At 40.3% G+C, this 19,475-nt stretch overlaps 1 protein-coding gene across 11 annotated transcripts in view; it reads left to right on the top strand.

The window, feature by feature from the left end:
• Positions 1-19,475, top strand: part of DNAH12 (dynein axonemal heavy chain 12) — a 346,345-nt gene that overhangs the window by 266,104 nt on the left and 60,766 nt on the right. For 9 of the 11 annotated variants that reach the window (XM_078351228.1, XM_078351230.1, XM_078351232.1 and 6 more), the window contains 7 exons: positions 2,638-2,788; positions 2,996-3,249; positions 3,759-3,899; positions 11,526-11,663; positions 15,265-15,498; positions 16,344-16,532; positions 18,717-18,820. In XM_078351228.1, coding sequence (XP_078207354.1) covers positions 2,638-2,788; positions 2,996-3,249; positions 3,759-3,899; positions 11,526-11,663; positions 15,265-15,498; positions 16,344-16,532; positions 18,717-18,820 — 1,211 coding nt within the window. Of the gene's footprint in view, positions 1-2,637; positions 2,789-2,995; positions 3,250-3,758; positions 3,900-10,543; positions 10,700-11,525; positions 11,664-15,264; positions 15,499-16,343; positions 16,533-18,716; positions 18,821-19,475 lie in introns of those variants that run through there. The other 2 variants (XM_078351236.1, XM_078351238.1) reach the window with 2 other exon arrangements.

Genomic DNA, 19,475 nt, shown 5'->3' with positions numbered 1-19,475 from the left:
TTTTTCTTTTTCTCAGTGATCACAGTCCTACACCACCTGTTGCCCCGATGCAAAAATGGTTGTTTCATTAATTTTGAATGTTTTTAAGACGTTTGTGGTAGTGGGATAAATCCAATCCCTATAACCACATCATAGCTAAAAGCAGAAGATAGCAGAACATTTTGTACATGTCACAATTTTATTCAAACATGCACAGAAATCTTTCTAAAGATAAGTAGGCTGATACCAATTTTCACAAATTTAAGGGAGGTGATGATAGTATTACAAAAGGATAATTTTGTAATAGAAAACAACGATGTTCATACATCTAAGCTTTGAGTAATGTTAAAGAGTTATTCATGACAAATGTTAAAGGAGGAAGGAAGACTTTGCTCAAGACTATCACAATAGGAAAGAGCGGTCAGGCTTAGTTCCAGATACAACAGAGAGAGTTGGGGATTTACAGTCAGGGAGAAAGGTGTGGGGGAATTACTGAGAAGAGACATCAAGGGTATGAGGAATTCTTGCTACCCTGACCTAACGGAATTCTTGCTGAAAGCAGGCCAGGGTGATGAGATACCACCTGGGTGATGGCAGGGTATGAGGAATTTGATCAGTTATGGAGGGTGGTCAGATGAAAAGGGTGGGGGACTCTCACTAAATTAACTAGTGGGATTCTTGCTACAACTGGGCCCTTGGAAGACTAGGCCTCATAGAAGAAAGGGCTCAGAGGAGCCTGTCTAACTAAGGTTTGTTTGAGGAAAGAATATTAGAAAGTCACTTCACCTACGCTATGAAAAATACGAAGGTGTTGAAAGTGATTGCAATAGTCCCTTTCTTTCTTCGTTAAAAAAAATTACAATTTTAGTAAAGTCTCACAAGAAACATTATCGGATGCTCTATTTCTGAGTAGATTTAAAGAGAGACCTACATAAATGTTTTACTCCTTACCCTGCCTCCCAAAGATTTTGTGCATTGTTAAAACTCACCTCATTCTTCCTGTTAGTTGTGTGTGTCTGTGTATGTTTACTCTCCTCTCACTAGAGTCCCTTTAAGTCCCCGGAAGCCGCAAACAATGCTCTATTCATGATTTTGTCACCAGTAGCCTCCCTTGTTCATGGTAAACTGAAGACTTAATAGCTTTGCATTTGGGAACACTTGCCTATTTGCACTTTACAGAATGGCGCCCTGATGGGCAATAGAGATATTGTTTCAATACCATGTGTAGGGTTTTTGCTTTGTCTGCCACGATTGAAAGCCTGTGCGTATATACCATAGCACTTACCCCATTAGAATGCACAATATTTGTCGCTTATTGTTTAGGGTCTCCTACTAGGCTGTGAGCTTCTTGAGGTCAGGACTCATGTCTTATTTCGCTCTATGTTGTCAGGATTGAGAGCAATGTCTGGCAGATAATAGAAGCTCAACAAATGTCTATAAATTAAGTTGAATTCAATTCAACTAAATGGAATTCAAGCGTATGTTATTCAGGCCTTCTACTTGTTTCCCTCTGTTCTCCAGAGAAATAAAACAATTAAGGGAGGGGAATTGACTGATTTTCTGAAAGGAATTGGCTGGTGTGATTATGGAGGCTGGTGAATCTGCTGGCAGGCTGGAAACTCAAGGAGGAGTTGATGGTGCAGCTCAAGTCCAAAGGCAATTTGGTGGCAAAAGGTCCTCTTTTTCAGGGGAAAACAGGCTTTTTATTTCTTAAGGCTTCCAGCTGATTGTATGAGGCTGACCTCATTATGGAGGACAATCTGCTTTATTCCAAATCTACTGATTTAAATATTAATCTCATCCAAAAATACCTTTGCAGCAACATGTAGACTGCTATTTGACCAAAGATCAGGATATCATGGCTTCACAGGCCATCTTTGGCTCATTTATATAACAATTCAATAGGTTAAAAATGGTATCTAAGTATAGTTATTATTTGTACTTTTCTTGTTATGAGTATTCGAGTGTAAATGAAGCTGCTGTAACAAAGGAACGCAAAGTATACTGGCTGAAATCAAATAGAATTTAATTCCTCTCTCTCCTAACAGCTCAGAGGCAAATGACTGAGGGATGACAGGAAGGTTCAGCTCCTAAGATCACCCAGAACCTCAGGTTCTTTCATGCTTACAGTGTGGTCCCCCTCAGCAAAATGGAAGCTGGCTTGTGAACACTGTGTCTGCTGAAAAAAGAAAGAAAGTGTTGAAGGCAAATAGCTTCCTTAAAATATAATCTGCAAGCTCCATACATAATTTCTACTTGTGTCTCTCTGGCCAAAACTTAGTCACATGGCCACATTACCTGCAAGAAATGCCAGGAAAACTTGAGGTTCTGATACCAAACAGAGACAAAGAAGTGGGACAGTTTGCAATCTCTGCTATAATGAATGACACTGAGCATCCCTCATATGTTTAGGATCAATTTGTACTTCATTTTCTCTAAGGAGTTCATCTCCTTTGCCCATTTTTCTTTTGAATAATTAGTCTTGTCCTATAAATGTGTATACGTTTTATTTATTAGAGAAATTAGTGCTTTGGTCTATAATGCTACATGCTTTTCTTGACTATTAGACTCAAATTGTATTCTTTGTTGTTTTTTAATAACAAAGCTGTTATGTGAAATAAAAGTTGCTCTAAAGATCATATCTTTTCTCTTCAACAGATAACCCCAGCTATAACAAACTATGTAACTGACAAACTAGGGAAAAAGTTTGTGGAGCCTCCACCATTCGATTTGACAAAGAGTTACTTGGATTCAAATTGCACCATTCCCTTAATTTTTGTTCTATCTCCAGGAGCAGATCCTATGGCCAGTAAGTGCATATACTGTAAACTTTTAAGAAATTACAAATAAAACATCTTGCTCAATACTCATTTTTTATGTGATTATAAATCAGGTAGTAAATCCAGTATTTACAGAGAAACGTTACTAGAATTTTTCATGACAAAACATCTATGCATAAGACACATTTTTATAATTCTAGAGTAAGCAGTGTGACAATTTTTTGTGCCTCTCATAGGCCTGCTGAAATTTGCAAATGATAAATCTATGTCAGGAAATAAGTTTCAAGCTATTTCACTGGGACAGGGACAAGGACCAATTGCGACAAAAATGATTAAAGCAGCAATAGAAGAAGGAACTTGGGTGTGCCTACAGAATTGTCACCTTGCAGTCTCCTGGATGCCCATGTTGGAAAAAATATGTGAAGATTTTACCTCTGAAACCTGTAACTCATCCTTTAGACTTTGGCTGACGAGCTATCCATCTCCGAAAGTATGTTTATTTCCTATAGAATTCCATACATTTACTTAACTATCTGTATATCTTATTTGTTTTGAGATGGAGTCTCACTCCGTCTCCCAGGCTGGAGTGCAGTGGCACAATCTCAGCTCACTGCAACCTTCGCCTCCTGGGTTCAAGTGATTCTCCTGCCTCAGCCTCCCTAGTAGCTGGGTTTACAGGTGTATGCCACCATGCTCGGCTGATTTTTTTATTTTTAGTAGAGATGGGGTTTCACCATGTCGGCCAGGCTGGTCTTGAACACCTGACCTCAGGTGATCCACCTGCCTCAGCCTCCCAAAGTGCTGGGATTTCAGGCATGAGCCACCACACCCAGCCAGCTATCTGTATATCTTAATCAAGCTTTAGATGCATAACCTTAAGAGGTTTTTAAAATATTTCTGGAGTCCTCCATTATACCTATTTTTTAATCCACTGGTCTATGCACTTTTAGAGCTTCCGCTTGCTATCTTGTATAATACTCTCCATTTATTTTGTCTTAGTTCCCAGTAACAATTCTACAGAATGGAGTAAAAATGACTAATGAACCTCCCACGGGTCTTCGGCTGAATCTCCTTCAATCATATCTCAGTGATCCAGTTTCTGATCCTGACTTTTTCAAGGGATGCCGTGGAAAGGAACTGGTAATATTCATCTTTCAGAACTTTCTTTTTTGGTAGCATTTTAAAAATTTTATTTATTGTGTTTTAGATTCTGGGGTACATGTGCAGATCATGCAAGATTGTTGCATAGGTACATTCATGGCAAGGTGGTTTGTTGCCACCATCCCCCCATCACCTATACCCGACATTTCTTCCCATGTTATCCTTCCTGCACCCTTCCTCCCACTAACCCTCCCATAGCCCCCACCAATGGACCCCAGTGTGAGACGCTCCCCTCTTTGTGTCCAAGTGTTCTCATTGTTCATTGCCTGCCTATGAGTGAGAACATGCTGTGTTTGATTTTCTGTTCTTGTGTCAGTTTGCTGAGAATGATAGTTTCCAGGTTCATCCATGTCCCTATAAAGGATACAAACTCATTTTTTATGGATGCATGGTATTCCATGGTGTATATGTGCCACATTTTCTTTGTCCAGTCTATCATTGATGGGCACTTGGGTTGATTCCAGGCCTTTGCTATTGTAAACAGTGTCTCATGAACATGTGTGTGCATGTGTCTTTATAATAGAACAATTTATAGTCCTTTGGGTATATACCCAGTAATGGGATTGCTGGGTCAAGTGGAATTTCTATTTCTAGATCCTTGAGGAATTGCCACACTGTCTTCCATAATGGTTGAATTAATTTACACACCCACCAACAGTGTAAAAGTGATGCTACTTCTCCACATCCTCTAAAACATCTGTTGTCTCTAGATTTTTTAATGATCGCCATTCTAACTGCTGTGAGATGGTATCTCAATGTGGTTTTGATTTGCATTTCTTGGATGACCAGTGATGATGAGCATTTTTTCATACGTTTGTTGCCTTAAAATATGTCTTCTTTTGAAAAGTGTCTGTTCATATCTTTCGCCCACTTTTGGATGGGTTTGTTTGTTTCTTGTAAATCTGTTTTAGTTCTTTGCAGATTCTGGATTTTAGCCCTTTGTCTGATGGGTAGATTGCAAAAATTTTTTCCTATGCTGTTGGTTGCGAGTTTGCTCTAATGATTGTTTCTTTTGCTGTACAGAGGCTCTAAAGTTTAACTAGATCCCATTTGTCTATTTTAGCTTTTGTTGCCAATGCTTTTGGTGTTTTAGTCATGAAATCCTTGCCTACTCCTATGTACTGAATGGTTTTGCCTAGGTTTTCTTCTAGAGTTTTTATGGTGTTAGGTTTTATGTTTAAGTCCTTAATCCATCTGGAGTTAATTTTAGTGTAAGGTGTCAGGAAGGTATCCAGTTTCTGCTTTCTGTACATTGCTAGCCAATTTTCCCAAGACCATTTATTAAACAGGGGATCCTTTCCCCATTGCTTGTTTTTGTCAGGTTTGTCAAAGATCAGATGGTTGTAGATGTGTGGTGTTGCTCCAGAGGCCTCTGTTCTGTTCCATTGGTCTATGTCTGTTTTGATAACAGTACCATGCTGTTTTGATTACTGTTGCTTTGTAGTACAGCTTGAAGTCCAGCAGCATGATTCTACCAGCTTTGTTCTTTTTGCTTAGGATTGTCTTGGCTATGTGGGCTCCTTTTTGGTTCCACATGAAGTTTAAAGTGGTTTTTTCCAGTTCTGTGAAGAAGGTCATTGGTAGTTTCATGGGGATAGCATTAAATCTATAAATTATTTTGGGCAGTATGGCCATTTTTATAAAATTGATTCTTCCTAACCATGAGCATGGAATGTTTTTCCATCTGTTTGTGTCTTCTCTTACTCCCCTGCGCAGTGGTTTGTAGTTCTCCTTAAAGAGGTCCTTTACCTCTTTTGTTAGTTGTATTCCTAGGTATTTTATTCTTCTTGTAGCAATTGTGAATGGGAGTTCGCTCTTGATTTGGCTCTCTGTCTGTTATTGGTGTATAGGAATGCTTGTGATTTCTGCACATTGATTTTGTATCCTGAGACTTCGCTGAAGTTGCTTATCAGTTTAAGGAGAGTTTGGGCTGAGACGATAGGCCTGTCTCTATGGAGCCGACATTCTAGTTAAAGGAAACCTATGGAAGGCAAGCTCAACCACAATCCCCACAAACATGGGGGACTTGTTAAAGCTACAGATGTCAGTGCCCTGCTTCTGGAATTCTCATTCACTAAATTTGAAGTAAGAGTCAAGAAAAAGCATAAATATAGCTTATCATACATACACCATGGCCAAGTGGCATTTATCCCCTAGGATGCAAAAATGATTCAACTTGTAAAAATAAATTAATGTGATACGCATTAACAGAATGAAGGATGAAAATCACATGATTATCTCACTGGATGCAGAAAAAGCATCCAACAAAATTTAATACTTGTTTATAATAAAATCTCTCAGCCAGGCACAGTGGCTCATGCCTGTAATCCTGGCACTTTGGGAGGCTGAGGTAGGAGGATCACTTGAGGTCAGGAGTTTGAGACCAGCCTAGCCAACATGGTGAATCCCCATCTCTACTAAAAATAATAATTTTTTTAAAATGCCAGGCGTGGTAACATGTGGTTGTAATCCCAGTTACTTGGGAGGCTGAGGCAGGAGAATTGCTTGAGCCCATGAGGTGGAGGTTGCAGTGAGCTGAGATGGTGCTGCTGCACTCCAGCCTGGGCAACAGAACAAGACTCTGTCTCAGAAGCAAACAAAACTCTCAACAAATGAGGAATAGAAGAAAATTACCTCAGCATAATAAAAGCCATTATGAAAATATGACAACTTATACTCAACCATGGAAAAACTGAAAGTTTCTCCTGTGAGACCAGAAACAAGGCATGGATACCCACTCCTTCTACTTCTGTTCAACACAGACTGGAAGTCCTAGTCAGAACAATAAGGCAAGAAAAACAAACAGGAGGCATCCAAATCAGAGCAGAAGGAGGAAAACTGTCCTTATTTGCAGATGATGTGATCTTGTATATAGAAAATCACAAAACTCCACACAAGAAAACCCTGTTAGAGCTAATCAATGAATTCAGTAAAGTTGTAGTGTATAAAATCAACATATAAACATCAGTTCCATTTCTATACACCAAAAACAAACTATCTGAAATGGAAATTAGGAAAACAATCCCATTTATAATAGTACCAAAAACAATAAAATACTTAGGAATAAATTCAACAGAGGAGGTGAAAGATGTATACACTGAAAACTACAAAACATTGATGCAATAAATTAAAGAAGGCACAAACATGAAAAAATATCCCATGTTCATGGATTGGAAGACTTAATATTATTAAAATGTGCAAACTAACCAAAGCAATCTACATATTTAATTTAGCAATCCCTATCAAAATCCCAATGACTTTTTTTTTTTAGAAATAGAAAAAAAAGCTCTAAAATTCATATAGAACCACTAAAGATCTTAAGTGGGTAAATCCGTGTTGAGAAAAAACACAACTAGAGGCATCATACTTCCTGAGTTCAAAATATATTACAAAGCTATGTTGATTAAAACAATACGGTACAGGTTAAGTATTCCTTATCTGGAATGCTTGGGATTTTTTTATTTTGGAATATTTGCATTGTACTTACCCGTTAAGCATTCCAAATACAAAAATACAAAATCTGAAATGCTTTAATGAGCATTTCCTTTAAGCATCATGTTGGTACTCAAAAAGCTTTGGATTTCGGAGCATTTTGGATTTTGGGTTTTTTAATCTAGGATGTTCAACCTGTACTAACATAAAGTCAGACATATAGACCAGTGAAAAAGAATGAAGAGCCCAGAAATCAATCTATACATATAAGGTCAACTGATCTTTAACAAAGGTGCCAAGAATATACAATGGGGATAGTACAGTCTCTTCAACAAATGGTATTGAGAAAACTGCATATCCACATACAAAAGAATGAAATTTAACTCTTATCTTACACCATACACAAAAATAAACTCAAAATGGATCAAAGACTTAAATGTAAGATTTGAAACTGTAAAACTTATGGAAGAAAACTTGGAAAGCTTCATGACATTGATCTTGACAATAATTTCATAGATATGACACCAAAAGCATAGGCCACAAAAACAAAGTGGGATCAAATCAAACTAAAAAGCTTCTGCACAGCAGAGGAAATGATCAACAAAGTGAAAAGGCAACCTAAGGAATGGGAGAAATTATTTGCAAACCATATATTAGATAAGGGGTTAATTTACAAAATATATATGGAACTACCTACAACTCTATACAACAACAACAACAACAAAAGAACCAGATTAAAAATAGGCTAAAGATTTGAATAGACATTTCTCCAGAGAAGACATACAAATGGCCAACAGATATGGAAAAAATGCTCAGTGTCACTAGTCAGCAGGGAAATGCAAACCAAAACCACAGTGAGATATCATCTCATACCTTCTGGGATGGCTATTATCAAAAAACAAAAAATGTGTTAGCAAGGACAAAATTGGAGCCCTTTTATACTGTTGGTGGTAATGCAAAGTGGTGCAGCCATTAAGGAAAACAGTATGGAGACTCTCCAAAAAATTAAAAACAGAACATATGACCCCGCAGTCTCACTTCTGAGTATTTATCTAAAACAATTGAAATCAGAATCTCTAAGAGATACTAGCAGGCCAATGTTCATTGCAGCACTATTCACAATAGCCAGTATGTGGAAACATCCTAAATGCCCATTGGTAGAATATTATTCAGCCTTAGAAAAGAAGGAAATACTGCCATATGTGACAATATGGATAAAAATTGAGTATATAATCCTAAGTGAACTAAACCAGTCACAGAAGAAGAAATGCTGTATGATTCCAGTTAAATAATGTATCTAAAATAGTCAAACTCATAGAATCAGAAGATGGAATTGTGGTTACTCAGGGTTGTGATGGGTGGCGGGGGTGGGGAATAGGGAGTTATTAATTAATGGGAATAAGGTCTCAATTATGCAAGATGAATAAATTCTAGAGATTAGCTGTACAATATTCTCCTTATAGTTAACAATACTGTATTGTATACTTAAAAATTTAAGAGGGTAGATTTCATGTTAAATGTTTTACCACAGTAAAATAAAAATTATTAAAATGTAAATGATGTAAACAAAGCTTGCATGTTCAACGAGGTTAGCAACCACCGGGCTCAACAGCCATGATAGCGTTATGAAGTAAGGGAGGACAAAGAAAGGAAGGGAGAAAAGGGACAAACATTTACTGGCCAGCAGGAGATTTTAGGTAGTTTAAATATACAAGCCTTGTAACAGCCCTGTAATATAGGTATCATTTTCATACACCTATTTGTTAAATAAGGAAACTGAGGCTCAAATGATTTAAATAACTTATTGAAGTCATTGAATTAGTTCATTCTTACACTGCTATAAAGAAATACCTAAGACTCGGTAATTTACAAAGGAAAGAGGTTTAATTGATCACAATTCCACATGGCTGGGGAAGCCTCAGGAAACTTACAATCATGGCAGAAGTATAAGGGGAGGCAAGCATCTTCTTCAAAGTCAGCAGGAGAGAGAAGGGCGAAAGAACTTCCAAATACTTAAAAACCATCAGCTCTTGTGAGAACTCACTGTCACAGGAACAGTATGGGGGAAACTTCCCCCCATGAGCCAGTCATCTTCCTCTCTCAATACCAGGGGATTACAGATCCCTCCCTTGATATGTGGGGATTACAAATTGAGATGAGATTTAGGTGGGGACACAGAGGCAAATGATATCAGTCATAACAGCTCAGCCCAGTGTTGGAGGTAGGATTTGGTACCCTGGACTGCTGACTCATTCCATTTATGTGATTAACATTTAATCACACAAATGTTGATTAACATGTAAATCACACAAACGGAAACAGTCATTTGCTTGGCTGAGTTGAAAAATGCTTCACGGAGGAAGTGATATTCGAAGTAGACATAAGAAATAGGTTTAATATGTATAACTATTATGTCAAGGTTGTTGAAAGAGCAATAAGCTCATTTTGGCTAAATTGGTAGGAAATAAGAATGGGAAGGAACATTGGGTCAAAACTGGAAGTCTTTACATGCCTTGCTTAGGAGTTTGAGTGAGTCAACACAAAACTGCATCATGTCATAGAAAACAAACTAAAATACATACCCTTACTGATAGTGGGTCAGTGGTATCATCATTAGGCAGAGAAGGCAGCATCCTCCTGCCCCCTGGGCTTAGTCAAAAACAAACAAGCAAGAAAAAAAAAAGGAAGGGGTTATTTTTGAAGAAAATATTTTTTAATGTTTAAAAGCTTTTTTAAGAATATCTAGCTTTTTAAAAGAACTAGGTAATGGGACTGTGGCAAACTACTCTAATGCCCTTTATCACAGCTCTTCAGTCCATGTCTAATTTCAGCCACAACTGTAGAAGATAGTTCTTTGTGAGTTCAGACTCTTCATAGGCTACAGCACTTTATCTCAAGTACGCTGGCCTCAAGTATTCTGTTTTCTGTCCTCAAGAGTCCTCTGATGCCACAGGAGCCTTCTTGGCCTGTAGACACATAAGCACAGACCAAAAATGTGGAGAAATTATCAACTCCAGGGACAACCTTCAACTATTCAGGGACCACCTGTCCCAGCAGAACTGAGTCCCCATCACAGCAGCAACTTCAGTATTCCTGATAATAACTTTTCCTCTTTCTCAGTATCCCTTTCCCTTTCCTCTTTTCCTGGGATTACCTCTCACACCCACTATCACCCTCGTCTTTCTCTCAAGGTCCATTTTTGGAGGAACCCAGTCTAAATAAAGTCCAAAGAGAGAAACAAATCCGATCATACTGTTTTCCAAAACCTTAAGGATGGTTCCTGCCTTAAGAAAACCCACTATTTAAAAATATGTAGAGAATATATGTAAATCAGGTAATTGTTCTTATTGCTAAATGTTCTTCCCCTATGAAATGTTTTACCACAGCATTCATCCAGTATATTTAAAATATGCTTTGATTTACTTAAAACATTTTGAAAACATATTTATTCAGTAAAGCATAGTATATTTGCATTTTAATATTAAAGAATAATGTCTACTGCATTATATGAAAATAGCTCAATGGATTTTCCCTGGATTTGGAGCTATGTTTGAGATGTTCTAAATTAAAATACATGCTGTGTATCATACTTGACATTTACTTGAGGGGACCTTGAAGAGTTGGGCAGTCATCCTCTGGAGCACTGACACAGACTTTGTGAGAAGCCCAGTGGCGCACACATCACACACATGAGGGTGCCACAAAGCAGATCAAATAAACAATGGTTTCAGAAATAATCTTCAAATGGAAAGTTGCAAAGTCAGGAATGACGTATTGGGATTTATTCATGTCATAATGGTTAATCATTCCCCTGCCCTTCCAGCCTCAAGCATATGCAAACAAGTTTATAGAATAACATTTAAGTATTGAAGTTGTAAATATGAGTAATACCAAAGTATTATTAATTAATACCTTGGTAAAATGATAACATTATTGCATGTTAACAAGGCTTAACGTTACTGTGGTTTGTCCAGCTTTGGATATTTGAATTAAATCATAAGATGAGTACTATTTATAGTAAGTATTATTTTAGATAGGATTTTTTAAAAACAGAAGTTTGTAGCAATACCTGATCACAGAATCTGGTCATGAGAAAGATCATTTATCTTTTCCTCTGATTTTACTGATGGAACTCTGACCAGAATTTTCTGTTAATGTTGTATACTTTTAAAGGCCTGGGAGAAGTTGCTGTTTGGAGTTTGTTTTTTTCATGCCCTTGTGCAAGAAAGAAAGAAATTTGGTCCTCTTGGTTGGAATATTCCGTACGGATTTAATGAATCAGACTTGCGCATCAGTGTCCGACAACTGCAGGTAAAATTAACGAGAAATTAACATTCATGAAGGATCCCTATTTATCAGGCCCTAGGCAAGTCTTTTGCTTGGAATAACTGATTCGCTTCTCCCAACAGCACTAATAGGTGGGTAGATAGTACTAACTATGGCTTATGAAACACTGTCTCCATCTGGATTCTTTCTGCTGCAAGTAATGGGAAATCTGATTCAAACTGGCTTAAACCACAATGAAACTTATCCCGCATAATAAAGAGGTGCAGAGGAAGGACAAGCTCTAGGGTTGGTTAATTCAGAAACATCACAATGTTGTCATCAAGGACCCTGGTTCTTCGTCTTTTTGCAGTGCCATTGTCAGTGTTGGCTTTATATATGTCCTCACTATCCTTTCCTTTCCTCCACTGGGTCAATTCTACAATTAAGCCTCTATTAATCAACAGAAACAACTTGTCTAAGCAGAAAAATAATTCATTGAAAGGATACTGGATAGCTCAGGGTATCACCAAGACAGACGGAGAACCAGGCTCAGAGAAGAGGCATCCAGAGTCAAACCCAAAATCATTCTGTGTTTGGTAAGGCAGCATCTCTACCCTTGATGAGTATTAGACCCCAGAGCTTGCATGGCTGCCACACAGACTCTAGTCTACTGCAGGCCTCTGCTGCCATGACCACTTCAAAGAGATGCCTTGCTGTTACTGATTTTTCTTTTTTGAGATGGGGTCTCACTCTGTTGCCCAGGCTAGAGTGCAGTGTTGCAATCATAGCTAACTACAGCCTTGAACTCCTGGGCTCAAGCGATGCTTTTCCCTCAGCCTCTGGAGTAGCTGGGACAACAGGCACATGCCACCATGCCCAGATAAGTTTGTTTTGGAGACAGTCTCACTCTGTCACCCAAGCTGGAGTGCGATCGCATGATCTCAGCTTACTGCAACCTGCACCTCTCAGTTCAAGTGATCTTGTGCCTCAGCCTCCCAAGTAGCTGGGATTACAAGTTTGTGCTAATTTTTTTGTGTGTTTTTTAGTAGAAATAGGGTTTTGCCATATTACCCAGGCTTGTCTCAAACTCGTAAGCTCAGGCAATCCACCCACCTCAGCCTCCCAAAGTGCTGAGATTATAGGCATGAGCCACCGTGCCTGGCCCCTTGTAAGTTTTTTTTTTTTTAATTTATTTTGTAGAGACAGGGTCTTGCTACATTGCCCAGGCTGGTCTCAAACTCCTGGTCTCGAGCGATCCTCCCACCTCGGCCTCCCAAAGTGCTGGGTTACAGGCATGAGCCATCATAGCTAGCCTGTTCTTGCTCCTTTGTACCCTAGTCCCGTACTTAATTTAAGGTGGATACATCTGAGTAGCCAAGCCCAGGTGAGAGGTATAGGCTTTAGCTGTAAGGGAGCTTGGGAAAGTGAGTAGCTGGCCTTTCACCAATTACAGAATATTAATATTTTTCTGCTCTTTTGCTGTTCTGAGGGGCCTTTTTGAAATAGGGCCTAATGAAGGGAAAAGAGAAACATTGACAAAGTCTGATTAGGTGCTAGTATATTTCAGTCAGGTAAGTTTTTGTAAGGCTATAAGCATTTAATCAGATTTATACCAACCTTTAAAATAAAAATTGTTAACACATAGTTTGTATAGAAATGGTTGCTTTAAAAAATATCAGGACAGAAACCTTAACTGGAATAAATATGTCCATTTGAAAATCCTTGTAACAGTTGTTGAGATTGGTGCTCATGGAATTGTAACTGCCTGATGAAATATTGATTTTCAACATTGGTTTTTTGAGACCAATTTAGTTGGTATAGTGCGAGCTTGGAGAACATTTTGCCAAAACCATCTTACTGCATATAATCAGTCAACTGAGAATTCATCTTCTGGCCAAGCCCCAGTGTCCAGCCTCCAGCCTCTGATGTCGTCAACTTTTCCAGCCCCAACAATGAAAACTGCCAGCATTGGCTGGATCCATCTTTCATTTCTTCAGAGATTGGAAAGATGATTGAGGATTAATCCTTAAGCCATCTGCACCTGCTTATACCCACAGGCTGCTTCTCTCCAGAAGGCAAATCAGAAAACTGATGGCTAAGTGGATAGACAGCCAGAGAATGAGTTGTTGGTCTCTACTTCTTGCATATGCCACAAATTTAACATTAAATTCTCATGAAGTCTCCACCTTTAGTTTTGGGGAGGGAAGGGACCCAGTTGAACACATTCCTGCCTTCCCCTAAAGAGGAGACAAGGAGAAGTTTTCCTCTTGCAAATAATTCATTTCCCAAAATAAGGACCTTCCCTCTTTCTCAGTCCCCATTTCATATCTCTTGATGCTTCTCTTCCTCCTCAAAACATGGGAGTCTTGATGGATTAAGCCTTCTTTCAACTTGGTTATAAAGAATTTGGAAATATTTTTTCTCAACTGTACATAATATCTGCTATAATTCCTACACTGTTAGGTAAACTTCAGGGGCAAGAAAAGTTCTTAACCCATAACTTATACCATCCCAATACACATACTATCAAAAATTCCTGTATATTAGAAAAAGTGTGGGATCTGGAGCTGGAAAAAATAAATTCAGGCCTTCATATTACTTCACATTTTCCAGACTCTGTTTCCTACTCTGCGGAGTTATTGAGAGGTGAATAATACAACATAAAAACTACGCAAATGGTAGTTTTTATTATGACTATTACAACAGTAGTAAGGACACTAGAAATGATACATATTGCTTACCAGTGGAACTGTCTCATAGTGTGTGATTTACGCTCTGGCACTAAAGTTTGAAATTGCTTTGTTTTTATCACATTGTGAAAAGTGTCCTAAACCAGGCACCTGGTTCTCAGCCTTGGCACCATTGGCATTTGGGGCCAGATAGTTCTTTGCTGTGGGCAGTTCTCCTGTGTATTTTCTAGCAGCCCAAGCCTCGACCCAGAAGATGCCAGTAATACCCGTAACACCCCACTCCCCACTGCAGTTGTGACTGTCTATCTCCAGACATTGCCAAATGTACCCCAGGGGAAAAAATTAACCCCAGTTGATAGCCAGTGTGATAAAACAAGGTTTATCCAAATTCATATGAAAAATACTTGGTAATTTCCATGTCATCTTTTTTTAATTAAATGTTTCTTTCATTACAGAAGCAATATGTCTTTATTTCAGAAAAAATTAGAGGCACAGACAAGCAAAGTAATTTAAGATAAAATATAATTGGCCAGGTGCAGTGGCTCACACCTATAATCCCAGCAAGGGAGGCCAAGGCAGGTGGATCACCTGAGGTCAGGAGTTTGAGACCAGCCTGGCCAACTGGTGAAACCCCATCTCTATTAAAAATACAAAAAATTAGCCAGACATGGTGGCACTCTCCTGGAATCTCAGCTACTTGGGAGGCTCAGGCAGGAGAACCTGGGAGGCAGAGGTGGCAGTGAGCTAAGATCACGCCACTGTACTCCAGCCTGAGCAACAGAGTGAGACTGTCTCACTCTGTCTCAAAAAACAAACAACAACAAAAAACTAAGACAACTCATGATAACTCTTTCAATCCCCTAGATAGATAGATGATAGATAGATAGATACTTAAGATGGAAATGAAGTGAAAGACTTTAAGATTTTTCTTGTTTCATTTTTTTCCTTCCCTTCAGTTATTTATCAATGAATATGATACAGTTCCATTTGAAGCTATATCTTACCTGACTGGGGAGTGTAATTATGGAGGAAGAGTGACAGATGATTGGGACAGACGTCTCCTATTAACCATGCTGGCTGACTTTTATAATCTGCACATAGTTGAAAATCCTCATTATAAGTTTTCTCCGAGTGGAAACTATTCTGCACCTCCTAAAGGCACTTATGAGGACTACATTGAATTCATTAAGGTAATGATGTTGTTGAAAATAAGGTTAGATTAATGTGTGATTTTTCTAACAGCAAACGGTGAAATGTTACTCTCTAATGTATAGATTTGGACAAGTATTACGGTTTTAATCAACTTACAACATTTTTCTAGTGATTACTGAAAATTAGAAAAGTTTGAGTATTCTGTTATTTGATGCTGGTTTTTAACCCTTTTTGGTCTGCACATGTCTGTCATGAATTAATGTATTGTAGGAAAGGAAAAATTTTACCCTCTTATGTTCAGTGCCTGGGGCCTGCCAATCAATTAACAAAAAATAAATTAGCAGGAGAAAAGGCAACACAGTTTGTATTGTTGTTAACATTTTTATGTGCACAGGGGCTTTGCAGAAAAGGAGTGAAACTGAACAATGCAGTTGTACTTGGTCATTTAACATTTTAACAGAGGGTGATAAATTCTAGAGATGTGACTAGATAAAAGGGCTTGGGGGCTCTAGGGGCAATACTTTGTGGGAAAGTGATTAGGAAATACATGGGAGAAACTAGTGGAAGATAAGCATTGTTTTGAGTGAGGTCTGTTTACACAGTCTCATCTCAGTGCCAGTTCTGTCTCCAATGAGAAGGGTAATTCTCCTCATCCTCGTACAAGAAGAGAAATGTATGCCCCACGTTAAAAACAGAAATCGATGCCCTGCTTTTAGACAGATAAGGGGAGGTCAGAGACCTCTTTCTGTATCTGTTGATTCTTAATTGCCTTCAGCTCAAATAATCCCTATGCCAAAGTAGCATATTTTGGAGCAGCATGTCCTGATCGTCCCTTTCAGTATTCAGGGAAAATATGATGCATGTTTAATTTTTTTTCTGGTAGAAACTTCCATTTACTCAACACCCTGAGATATTTGGATTACATGAAAATGTTGACATCTCCAAGGATCTTCAACAAACAAAACTGCTCTTCGAGTCCTTGCTTCTCACCCAGGGAGGCTCCAAACAGACAGGAGCCTCAGGAAGTACTGACCAGATTCTGTTAGAAATTACCAAAGATATCCTCAACAAGGTAATGTTTAGCTTAAAATATGTTGTCAATAATATAAATAGAAGTGATACTGCCATGACAATCTGAAAACGCCATGTATCAGCATTATGATCTTGAGCAAGAACGTTGCCTCTCTAAGCATTAGTCTCTAAATCTGTTAAATGGTAATAATAGTACCAATTTCTTTTTTGGCTGAGTTAGCTGAGGTTTTATTTTGGACAATAAAAAAAAGTAATTGAATTGTTTTGCAGCCGGAGGCATGGGCAAGGGGGGTCCCCAGGCAGTAAACTCCCCCACGGGTGGGCTGAGGGCTAGGGCTGAGCCTCAGTGGGTCTCTGTTCCCTGGGCTTCCCTGCACAGGGGCCTCCCTCCTGAGCCCTGGAGCAGCTGCAGGAGGGGCTGGCTGGGAGGGACTGCTGCAGCTGTTCACTTGGGCAGGACATCAGAGGACTCGGACACCAGTCTCCCATTGCGGATCTTCTTCACAACCACGGCCCTGGTGGAGCTGGTGCGGCTGAAGGAGCTGGAGCCTGCGCCAGAGCCAAAGCTGGAGTCTAGGCTGTAGCTGAGGCCTGGGCTTGTGAGCCCCCCATAGGCTGAGCTGAGACCACCTGCATAGCCGCTGGTAGTCTTCGTATGGATACTCATGTTCTGCATCCCAAACTCCAGCCGGCTCTCCTCGCCTTCCAGCAGCTTCCTGTAGGTGGCGATCTCAATGTCCAGGGCTGGCTTGACATTCACTAGCTCCTGGTACTCATGCAGCTGCCATGCCATGTCCTGCTTGGCTCGCTGCAGGGCAGCTTCCAGCTTGGACAACTTGGCATTGGCATCCTTAACGGTCAGCTCCCTGCGCTGCTTGGCATCTGTGATGCCAGCCCCCAGGGAAGCCCTCTGGCCTTTGAGGCCCTCAATCTGAGCCTGGAGCCGGCTGATGTTCCAGTTCATCTCAGAGATCTCAGTCTTTGTACGCCGCAGGTCATTCCCATGCTTCCCAGCCTGCATCTGCAGCTCCTCATACTTGATCTGGTACATGGTCTCGGCCTCAGCCCGGCTGCGGTTGGCGATCTCCTCATACTGTGCCTGGATCTCAGCGATGAGTCCATGTCCAGGGAGCAGCTGTAGTCCATGGATAGCACCACAGACGTGTCTGAGATCGGAGACTGCAGCTCTCGGATCTCCTCTTCATACAGCTGACTGAGGAAGTGGATCTCGCCAGTCAGCCCTTCCAGGCGAGACTCCAGCTCCGCCTTGTTCATGTCAGCTTCATCCACATCCTTCTTGATGAGGACAAATTCATTCTCCATCTCTGTACACTTATTGATCTCATCCTTGTCCTTGTTCTTGAAGTCCTCCGTCAGCCCCTGCATGTTACCAAACTCCGCCTCCAGCTTCAGCTTCTCCTGGCCCAGAGTCTCCAGCTGCCGCCTCAGGTTGTTGATGTAGCTCTGGTACCTGTTGTCCATGCTGCTTCAAGCTGTCTTATGCAGCTGCAGGAGGCTCCACTTGGTCTCCAGCATCTTGTTCTGCTGCTCCAGGAACCACACCTTGTCGATGGAGGAGGCAAACTTGTTGTTGAGGGCCTTGATCTGTTCCTTCTCCTGGGTGTGCACGGCCTCTATGTTGGGGTCCACCTCCAGGTTAAGGGGGCTGAGCAGGCTCTGGTTGACCATGACGGCAGAGATGCCTCCTATGCCACTGGCCCCACCATAGCCTCTGCCCAGGCCACCCCGGGAAGCTGCTGCTGCCCACTTGGAAGCAGAACTCAAGGAGCTGATGTGGGCACTGGGCCCACTCATGTAGGAGTGGCTGCTGAAGTCCCGGGGGCCAGAGGTGAACACTTTGTAGGACTTCTGGGTCACCCTGAGGGACATGGTGGAGGCAGGCAGGCTGAACCAGGGGGAGATTCCAGAAGGAGTGGAGAAGCTGCTGCTTCAATACTACCAGTATTTTAAGTTTTTTTGAGAACATTAAAGAGATCATGAATTTAAAGTAGTTTGTAAAATGCCTGACACATAGCAAGTTCTTAGTAACTGTGGATAAGCTAATGTACGACTTACGTACATTAATGTACATATCCACGTTAGTTCATACAGAAGAGCTGATGTACATATACACCCTAGTGTTAGCCATTATTATATCATAGCTGAATGAAGCTAATTATCCATTCTGAGAGTAATTTGTGATCTTCAAAATCTATTCTTTTAGCTCCCTAGTGATTTCGACATTGAAACAGCACTACAGAAGTATCCCGTGAGATATGAAGAAAGCATGAATACTGTGTTAGTACAAGAAATGGAAAGATTTAACAAGTAAGGCTATATCATGTGATTCAGAAGGCAACTATCCAAAGTTGATAAAAACACACAATGATATTGACCCAAGAAGACTATTACATCCTATCATTTCATTGGAATTTCCCCCTTTTAAAAAGTTCCAGGCCAGGTGCAGTGGCTTACACCTCTAATCTCAACACTCTGGGAGGCCCAGGTGGGCAGATCACAAGGTCAGGAGTTCAAGACCAGCCTGGCCAATATGGTGAAACCCTGTCTCTACTAAAAATACAAAAATTAGCTGGGCATGGTGGCAGGCGCCTGTAATCTCAGGTACTCAGGAGCTGAGGCAGAAGAATTGCTTGAACACAGGAGGCGGAGGTTGCAGTGAGCTGAGATCATGCCACTGTACTCTAGCCTGGGCAACAGAACAAGACTCAATCTGAAAAAAAAAAAAGTTCCAGCCAGGCACAGTGACTCATACTGTAATCCCAACACTTTGGGAGGCTGAGGCAGGAGGATTGCTTGAGCCCAGAAATTCCAGCTTTGGAAACATGGCAGAACCCCCTCAACAAAAATTTAAAAATTATCCAAGTGTAGTGACACATGCCCTGTAGCTGCAGCTACTCGGGAGGCTGAGGTGAGAGAATTGCTTGAGCTGGCGAGATGGAGGCTGTAGTGAGCAGAGATTGTG

This window comes from Callithrix jacchus, chromosome 15 (assembly GCF_049354715.1).
Source record: "Callithrix jacchus isolate 240 chromosome 15, calJac240_pri, whole genome shotgun sequence".
Lineage (NCBI taxonomy): Eukaryota > Metazoa > Chordata > Mammalia > Primates > Cebidae > Callithrix > Callithrix jacchus.
Note: the sequence above shows the minus strand (reverse complement) of the source record. Positions and strands in the feature narration are given on the sequence as shown.